We start from the raw sequence: 10,623 nt of genomic DNA, 5'->3' as shown, positions 1-10,623 counted from the left end.
CAGTGCGGTTGGTCTCTACAGTAGGGATAGGGCCATTACTGTCGGTAGCGACCACCGTAGGCGGTGCGTCATTACTCGGCATAGTGTTGTCATTCCTTGGAGGATTAGCATTTTGTTCCCCGTCATTATTTATGGGCGTTTGATTGCTCGGAGGGGTTGGATTGGTCGAGTTATTAATACTGGCGGCGATGCGCGATACTATATCCGGTATCGCCGCCTCCAACTGTTGAGCAATCAAACGGCTCACATCTACTTCCGATATTTTCGTTGATCGTTTCGGTGCCATTCTACACAATCATCAAAGAAATATATATAATCAATACCATCTCAAAATATAAAACACAATACATACTTCATTCATTAGTAAACATTGATTCATATTACACAAACATCAATTTACATACTTTCAGTCAACATTACATAACTAGTTTCATTACAAGGGCCCTATGTCGGTATCATCTCGACATAACCCGTAAAGGGGTCAGTGCTTGAATGATACCCAAAAGTATCTATAGTGATATGCCCTACAAGAGACCCACCCTAGGGGCCAGTGGTTGTACTATAACTAAACAAGATTCACTCCGTGTTAGTATCACCACTAACTACTTACACGGAGTATCAAAAAGCGGTTCAAGATTCTACCATCTAACACATCTACACATGGTGGTAAACCAACCCCACCAACACCGCCACCAGCACCACCAACACCGCCACCATAACCCGCATTCGGGTTTCCATCTGGTCGATCAACCAGTGGGAGTATGAGCACTCCCTCTTTAACTGGTTAATAGCATACTGGTGGTCCTGTATGCTGTCCCCGAGGTACGCTCGCCTCTGTACCCCCACGACTAGGGCGGCAGAGTGCTCGTTCACCTGTTCGGTGAGAACACGTAGCCAAGCCGCCAAGTCCCGTTCCTGCCTCGGAAGACCCCACACAGGTAGGGTCGCAGGCTCGGGTTGGGGGGCGGGAAGACTCGCCCCGGTGGTATGTGGATCCGGGTGGGGTAACGGTGGGCGGAACATACGGGGCACTGATCCGCGCCGTGAGGCGGGGACCGTGTCTGGGGGGAATCGGGGCGGTCTGTGGTGCGGGCGGGGTAGGAGACCTGGTAACCCTAGCAGGGGAGGGTAAACTAGCACTCCTAGCTGGGGTGGTCTGTCTAGAAGTACTATGACTAGCCTCCGAAGGCTCGGAGCTGGGTGCTACACTTGGGCTTCCAGAGGCCCCGGAACTGACCTCTTCCGGGTCCTCTTCCGTCGACACACTAGGTGTTCTTGCCATTTTTACCTCCACACAAGTTAACAAACATATAGTCCCTTTCCATAGTGTAATTCATAATTAAATTAATCATTTAATTTCATGCACTTACTTATACAATTTTGCCACATAGTAATATTATTATACATTTACACATATGTTGCCAATTTTTACCTATTTAAGTCCCCCGTGACTTCCCCTGAATTCCCTCGTGCAGACAAGCCTGTTATTATGTTCCGGACCATAATAACCCACTTGTCCATCCAAGTTCATCCCGATCTCGTCACAATATATTATTAGTTGATATGCAGATCCTATAATACTTGAGCTACTGGTTATATTTTAGGTATCTCTTTCAGACATCCTAATTCTTTATAACCAATGGCTCTGATACCAAGTTCTGTAACACCCCGTAACCGCAGCGGAAACGTACACGGGATGCAACAGACACATCTGATATCAACAACATTGCTTATAAAGAAAATACCACTACATTAATTTATAACATATTACATTGTTGCGAGTTTCATTACTGTCTAGGTGTTACACACATATTTTACCGATAAGACATTAATAAATTCATTACAAAACATAGAGCAGCAAGCTTCCAACAGGTAGCACAGATAGTTAAGCACACATCAATCAATCCAATTTGGGCATACCTAGAAAACATGTAAAGAAAACGGGTCAACTACGAATAGTTGGTGAGTTTCACTAATTTAAATAAACACTGACAAATCATTTTAATAATCATTTATTAGCAATATAATCATGCTGGGAACTATGTTACCCCAGAACATTTCCATTAACTTTCTGGGAACTATGTTACCCCAGAACAATAATAACCCCTGGGAACTATGTTACCCCAGAACAATAAATACCCTTGGGAACTATGTTACCCAGAACAATAATAACCCCTGGGAACTATGTTACCCCAGAACAATAAAAACCCCTGGGAACTATGTTACCCCAGAACAATAAAAACCCCTGGGAACTATGTTACCCCAGAACAATAACTACCCCTGGGAACTATGTTACCCCAGAACAATAATAACCCCTGGGAACTATGTTACCCCAGAACAATAAATACCCCTGGGAACTATGTTACCCCAGAACAATAATAACCCCTGGGAACTATGTTACCCCAGAACAATAAAAACCCCTGGGAACTATGTTACCCCAGAACAATAAAAACCCCTGGGAACTATGTTACCCCAGAACAATAACTACCCCTGGGAACTATGTTACCCTAGAACAATAATAACCCCTGGGAACTATGTTACCCCAGAACAATAAATACCCCTGGGAACTATGTTACCCCATAACAATAATAACCCCTGATAAACAATTTATTTATTCTGTGCATCAAACCATATATATATAAATATACAAGTATTTCCATAAGATCGGTATGTACTTAAATACTTTAAATAAGACATGTTTTCCGCCCCGGGAAAATATAATTAAAACAATTCATTAAAAGGGGCTCGTGAAAACTCACCTTTCTGTGAGTCGGTGAGTAATATAAGGAACAGCTACGTGTCTGGATCTGTAATATAATATCTAGTCGTTACTATATAATTCCCATAACTTAAATACGTATCAATCGGTACATCTGGGAACATTGTTAACCCAGTACTGTACTCGATTCGGGGACAATGTTAACCCCGTGACACTTCTAAGGACTCAGATTGTGACATTGCTTAGAGTTTGACAGTCAATTTAGTTAAGGTGATGAAATTATAGCTCGGTTTGACACCCCGTTTGGCCGTGGGGCCCGTTTCCGTCATTTCGGTGCCGGAAACGGTAAAATCGGGTAAAATTACCCAAATCATCCGAATTATTTTCGGATGATTTATTTTTACCTAAATTACTTAGATTTATGAAATAGTCCATTTTTAGAGTTTTCATGTACCAGTCAGCTCGCTTATGCGAACTTTGCCGGTTTACACGTTTTAAGCTTTAAAAACTTGTTTTTATGTTCTTTTTAGCACAAATAATTACCCGATTAGTCTCGGGTCTTGAAATTTTTCACAAAACTTAATTTGACAGTAAGGAATTTTGTAAAATTTTTCCAGATTTATTTTCTTATATTTACATTTTTTTATCTATTTTTAAATCTTATTAAAACACTAAATATATCAAAAATACCAAAACACTTTAGAAAAATCCCAAATTTTTTTCTGGGATGATCTCTATTATCCTCATAACTTCCTGGAATTTTTCCAGATTTATTTTCCTATATTTACATTTATTTATCTATTTTTAAATCTTATTAAAACACTAAATATATCAAAAATACCAAAACACTTTAGAAAAATCCCAAATTTTTCTGGGATGATCTCTATCATCCTCATAACTTCCTGGAATTTTTCCAGATTTAAAAACTTATTTTTCAAGCCATTTTCACCCAAAAGCGAGCTAGAAAGCCCTAGAACTCGTTTCACCGAAAAGCCTACTTAGACTTTTCCAACTGAGCTCAAATTTTGTGTGTGACTTTTATATGTTATAAAAAGCTTATCTTAAATTTTCTGGAATTTTTCATCATGTTTTGCTATTTTTCACTATTTTTGGCCAAAACCGAGCATTAAATTCACCAAATATTCATCTTTTATCCAAAAATTACCAAAAATTCACAGATCTCTTATTTTCATGTGTAGATCATCTCTGTGAAATTTCGTGACCCGACTCTAAGCACACGAAAATCTGTCCAAATCTCATATACGCACTAAAACCGAACTATCTTGTGTTTTCTAGCTTTAGATCGCAAGGATCTCGGTTTCTAGCCTTTGCTAGCCGCTAGATACAACACTTACAAGCCCCATAACACTATACCAAGCAAACTATACCAACAATCAAACCATTTCTTTCATAGTGTCGGTTTTTAAGTAAAAACAAAGGTTTTAACCGTAGAAATCCATTCCCGACTCTTTTTACTCATTTCTTGGACCATGATCCCTTGTATAACATGTATACATCTCTTGATCATGCAAGAGTCGGTTTCATCTCGGGTTTTCACCCGTCTTTCACATGGAAAACTCATTTGACAAGATTTCAACCGTAAAAATTCATTCTAAACACTTTTAACTAATTACTTGGATCAAGATCCTTTGTATAACTTTTATACATCCCTTGATCACACGAGAATCGGTTTCATCTCGGGTTTTCACCCATTTTTCATATGAAAACCTCCTTTTCTCAAGAATTATGAAATTAGAACAAGAATCAAGCTTCAAAACATGTATATACCTTGGAGATTTTGGTAGAAATCAAAGGGAATGGGATGGATGAAGATGAATGTTGAGAGGATTTGGAGTTAGATAGTTTAGAAAAAAGAAAAATGTGATGTGTGTGTGTGTATAACCATAGGGCCGGCCAAGTTGTGGTGGGGGGGGGGGGGTGGGGCCCTCTCATCAATTCTAGGCCACATATTTGGATTACACAATCCAGATAATGTTGTGGATAATCTGGTTCAGTTCGTTTCTCGTTAAAACACGTAATTCGGCTTAAAACGAGCCTAAAATGGTCGTTTTTCGGGTCAAAATGAAATTTACATAAAACTGATTTAAAAACTTTAAAAACTTAGCCCATGACATTAAAACATCATATTATTAATAATTACGCATCTTTTTCGGCTTGATTTATCGTCTCTTGCTTGGTTTGGTGTTAAAGGTTTCGTTTAGCGTACCGACGTACCATTAAATCGAAATCCTTTTTCTGTGCTATAATTCACCTATCCCGAAGCATTAATACTTCGTAAATATCACTAAACATTATATACTTCGTCTATGATGAAATTCCCGATTCGTTCGGGTTTCAATAACCGATCATTGATTAATTGTAATTCCAATACGATTCACTATATAATTGAGTATGATTCATACTGTGAACCATATATATTCGTATCAATGTGCTATAACTCATATAATCATTATTAAATAACACGTAAATAGTATATTCCGGCTAGGGTTTACCTGGATTTGCCGGAATCGTTACAAAACTTCTATTTATATATTTATAAATGGGATCATCGTTTTCGTCTTCCTATTCTACCGAAGAAGACGAACTCATTTGTCAAGCGGTTCAAACGACGATAAGCTTTTTCAGAGATCAAAATCGCCCCCGAGCCCCATTGTTCCGCCAACCGCGTATTCGTGATCGAAAGACCGCTAACGAAACTTTGATACGTCACTATTTTAGTCCCAATCCCACATATGGTGAGGATAGTTTTAGAACCCGTTTTCGAATGACTAGACGATTATTCATGCGTCTAGCAAATGACTTGCCGGAGCACTTTGAGTATTTTCAACAAAGGGATTACGCTAGAGGTAAGCCCGGGTTCACGACTACTCAAAAGATTACCGCCGCTCTTCGACAACTAGCGTATGGTATTGGATCGGACATGTTGGACGAGTATCTACAAATGGCTAAAAAGACCGGACGCGATGCGCTTAACCACTTTTGTAGAGGTATATATTTTTTTTACGTTTGTTTATATATTTTTAAAATATTTACATAACTTATATAACTTTAATAATTATATTTAGGGGTCATATCGATATACAAGCAGAGATACTTACGTAGATCAACAATGTATGATATCCAACGCATATACGAGGTGCACGGAGAAAAGCATGGTTTCCCCGGGATGCTTGGTAGCCCTGATTGTATGCATGTTGGTTGGGCTATGTGTCCCACTGCTTGGCGAGGTCAATTCCATCGAGGTGATCACCCCGGCCCTACTATCGTACTTGAGGCGGCGGCGTCACAGGATCGTTGGATTTGGCATGCGTTCTTTGGGGTTTCTACGTCTAATAATGACCTCAATGTTATCGATCAGTCACCGATAATCGATGACCTTATCGACGGGGTAGAACCTCCTCAAGCTTTTTTTGCAAATGGAGAACATTTCAAGTACGGGTACTACCTCGTTGATGGTATTTACAACGAATGGGGGATACTTGTTCAAGCTTACGCGGCTCCAGTTTCTGACAAATGAAAGTACTTCACGAAGAAACAAGAATCGGCAAGGAAAGATTGTCAGGCCCCTCGATTTCAGCTGGATCTTACTTAATCATGTCATAACTCACACAGATTAATGTGCCGACAAGAGAGTTAATGACGGGTTGTTATATTTAGAAATATTAATGTTTGTTAAAGGCGGAATCAATAACAAACAGGGTAGTTGCAATGAATAATCAAAGGTAGAAAGCACACACAGGATTCACTCAAAAAATTTCCATCTATATAATTTTCATCATACAAAGTGGATAATCGATTTAGGGTTTTAGGAATCCTAGGACAGCCGTCACACGATATTCTCTCTCAATAAATGTGTCTGTCTATCCTTATCCGTGAATATAGTGTCTCGTGTGTATGTGTCTTTCTCTGTCTGTCTCTGACGGCTTGCCCTACATTCTATTTATAGGCCTGCCAACCTAGGACAGCTGTCATTCCTTCTAGAAACCCTAAATACAACGTACATATTCAAATTACATATTCAAAATAAACTAAGTGTAAAACAAGTCTTCCGGGTAGGCTTTTCATAAATCTTCATTTTCCGAGTACGCTGTGTACTCTGCCATCCTTCAGGACTTGGTAACATAGAAGTATGTCTGGGATCAGTTTCCGGGTAGACTTTGCTTGAAGAGTCCGGGTAGACTTCAGTCTTCTTGACTTTGCCAGAGTTTGCCCGACAAACCCTTACGAACAACCTTGTTCTTTAATGATCCATTTCAACTTTTTGCTAAAATAACTTATTAGCAAAGTGTACTCGGGAGAATAATACCTTGCTTGAGTTGAACCTTGCCCGATGTTACTTGGAGATATTCCATTTTCATCAAGCCTACTTGGACCATATTTATTAATGAATACCTTGCCCGGTCTTCCAATCACTTGGCTTCTTGGACTTGGTTAACCAAACCTTACTCGGAGGAGTAATATACTTGGCTCTGAAGAACAAACTTGCTTGATAAAGTGAACCTTGCCCGGATTTACATAAACTAGTGTACCCTGCCCGGCAATGCACTAATTTGCAAACCCTGCTCGGATATCCACTAAAGAAGACTTCTTGAAGTAAACCTTTCCCGATAGACAAAATATCATACCCGGCTAAGTAAAACCTTGCTCGGATGTCTAAGGTGTGCCCGGATCCATACTTAGCGAATTCTAAGGAGGTTGAGAAGATTCCAATCTTCCATATACTTCATTCTGGTCAAATCTTTGACTCAACAATCTACCCCTTAGGTCAATTGTTTGACTCAACAAAGATATTGAAAGGGCGTTTGGAGTCCTAAAGAAAAGATGGGCAATGTTGGCGAATCCAATAAGATTTTGGACAAGGGAGAAGATAACGGAAGTCGTCATCACGTGTATAATCCTACATAACATGATACTAGAAGACGAGGGTAAAGCTATTGGTCAAAACTACCAAGGTGATATTCCAAGACAAGAATTGACGATCACCAATGAACAACGACTCGCCAACATAAATATCATCAAGAGCCGTGAGTTACATGGAAACGTTCGGCATGAGTTGGTCGAGCATTTGTGGGATAGAAGACCCGATGATCTTGTATTAGACTAGTATCAACGTAATGTTTTATATTATTATTATTAATGTAATGTTTTATATTATTATATAATGTATTATTTAAAATAATTAAATAAATAAATAACTGGATCAAGCCCCTGCTCACCTAGACCACTACACCCTCTGGGGCTTGGTTGAGGGGCTTGATCCATGGCCATGTCATCGCCTACGTGTCAGATTTTGCTTGGCTCACCTGGGGCTCAACCAAGCCCCATTACCCTCAGCCTTAGCCATTGAACTGTCAATAGAATTCTTGCCTAGGTAGTCGTTTCTCCATATTCGTTAAAACCTCGTTAGTGCCATTGAGTTTTCTTGTTAGTTTCGTTAAGTTATTTAAGTTAGTTAAATTATTTATAATAAAAAATTAAAATAAAATCAATTAAATATTTTAAGGTAGGACTTGGATTAGGGTTTATAATCTGAGCCGTTCTCACGTGTCTTTGAGTTCGATATCCGGACTTTCCTCATCTTTGCTGTGGTTTAAAATATACATACTATTATATAAATATTTCATACATTTTTAAGTATATTTGAGCCGGGTTTTTATTGAATATTATTCTAAATTGATTCATATGTGGGTTTTTAAGGTTTCATTAATAGAGTGTTATTAATGTTTACTACAAGAAAAAGGAAATCAAAATATGATGGTATCATGTGATGAGTAAATGTTACAATGAGAAAATAATATAAATGTACACATGATACAAAAGACTTCATGAGTTTTACATTCACGTGTGTGCTGTATCTTTATTCCTTTCATTAAATTTTTATGATATAAATATATTTTTAAATCAGGCCCATGATAAAATTTAATAAAAAGTATAGCAGCCCACACCTTACGAGCCCAGGGAGAGAAGATTATTATTGGAGTCTTTGGCCAAATTATTAGCTCTCTTTGGGTTTTGGTACAAGGTTTTCTTGGAAGATAGCTGCTAGACGCATAACAGAAGAGTAACAAGCCACATTAATTTGTGAAGCAATAGGAGTTTTGACGGAAGACCGAGCAAGTTTGGAGCAATTTTTGGTTCGTCTATTGTTTGGGTTTGAGTTTTAAACATTATTTGCAGCTTTCACCATGACATTTAATGCTACTATTTTTATGATTGTTTATGATATGAGTAGCTAAATATTTACACTACCTAGGTTGAGATGAATATTGATTTTGTTTGACGATTTATTTAGTTTTGACTAGTTACACGACGTATTATTATCAAAAGCTTTATATAATTTAATCTTTGATGTGTTAAATATTGATTTTATATAATTATTGCTTATTGATTCTGCGTAATAGTTTGATTGATTGATTGTGTGTCTTTTGATTAGAGTTCTGTGTTTAGGTCTTAGACTTGGTGTTTTTGATCTGTTTGTGGTTAGCGCGACCATAAGAAACTTGAGTGCAATTAATTATTAAAATTTAATATGTTCACCTTCCTTGAAACCGAGAGGTAATAGGGAGTCGGTTTGTCTCGCGTCTTTATTCGGTTAGATTAGAATTACGCGAGAACGAGTTTTGGTCTTGTCCGGTTTAGTTTTGCGTGCAAATAAGTGTCTTAGATTAAGTTAGATATTGTTGCCCCTTTATCCCTATAATTGCTAGTATCAATTTTTAGCGGGTTTTGTGTCGTTGAGTCCAAGAGGAGATGCGTCATTAGGGTACCTTAGTAATCTTTTTCCCGGTGCATTTATTCAATCTTCTTAGATTTGTGAGGGTTAGTTGGTGCGACCGAGAGGTAATCTAGCGAACTTTAATAAGTCTTAGTTGATTATTTTAAGATCCCGGTGTCGTGTGATTAGTTCATTCTGTTAGACTGAGGGTAGTGGGGGGGTGAAGGGTGGGCGCGGCCGCCTACGTGGCTCGCGAACACCGCTACACCCCTCCGGTGAGCGAGGGCGCGGCCGGCCGGCGTGGCTGTGGTCGCGGGGCTAACTAGCCGTTGGAGGGTGTGTTGACTGGTCAACTTTACCGTTGGCCTGTTTAAATATTTTTTTTATCTATAAATACAAATCCACACTTTCTATAAAAACTCAAACCATACATTCTCTCTATCAAAACTTCTATTTATATATTTATAAATGGGATCGTCGTCATCGTTTTCGTCTTCCTATTCTACCGAAGAAGACGAACTCATTTGTCAAGCGGTTCAAACGATGATAAGCTTTTTGAGAGATCAAAATCGCCCCCGAGCCCCATTGTTCCGCCAACCGCGTATTCGTGATCGAAACACCGCTAACGAAACTTTGATACGTCACTATTTTAGTCCCAATCCCACATATGGTGAGGATAGTTTTAGAACCCGTTTTCGAATGACTAGACGATTATTCATGCGTCTAGCAAATGACTTGCCGGAGCACTTTGAGTATTTTCAACAAAGGGATTACGCTAGAGGTAAGCCCGGGTTCACGGCTACTCAAAAGATTACCACCGCTCTTCGACAACTAGCGTATGGTATTGGATCGGACATGTTGGACGAGTATCTACAAATGGCTAAAAAGACCGGACGCGATGCGCTTAACCACTTTTGTAGAGGTATATATTTTTTTTTTCGTTTGTTTATATATTTTTCAAATATTTACATAACTTATATAACTTTAATAATTATATTTAGGGGTCATATCGCTATACAAGCAGAGATACTTACGTAGACCAACAATGTATGATATCCAACGCATATACGAGGTGCACGGAGAAAAGCATGGTTTCCCCGGGATGCTTGGTAGCCCTGATTGTATGCATGTTGGTTGGGCTATGTGTCCCACTGCTTGGCGAGGTCAA

At 38.8% G+C, this 10,623-nt stretch overlaps 1 protein-coding gene across 1 annotated transcript; it reads left to right on the top strand.

The window, feature by feature from the left end:
* The first annotated feature begins 5,279 nt into the window (after nucleotides 1–5,279).
* LOC143624988 (uncharacterized) lies at nucleotides 5,280–8,653 on the top strand. The gene is made up of 3 exons (XM_077095467.1): nucleotides 5,280–5,727; nucleotides 5,806–5,925; nucleotides 8,646–8,653. Exons 1-3 carry the CDS (start codon nucleotides 5,280–5,282, stop codon nucleotides 8,651–8,653), a joined length of 576 nt encoding a protein of 191 aa, XP_076951582.1.
* The last annotated feature ends 1,970 nt before the right edge of the window (nucleotides 8,654–10,623 follow it).

Source organism: Bidens hawaiensis, unplaced genomic scaffold (assembly GCF_021521415.1).
Source record: "Bidens hawaiensis isolate Kalapana, Puna unplaced genomic scaffold, B.hawaiensis_p1.1 tig00004007_1, whole genome shotgun sequence".
NCBI classification, from domain to species: Eukaryota; Viridiplantae; Streptophyta; class Magnoliopsida; order Asterales; family Asteraceae; genus Bidens; species Bidens hawaiensis.
Note: the sequence above shows the minus strand (reverse complement) of the source record. Positions and strands in the feature narration are given on the sequence as shown.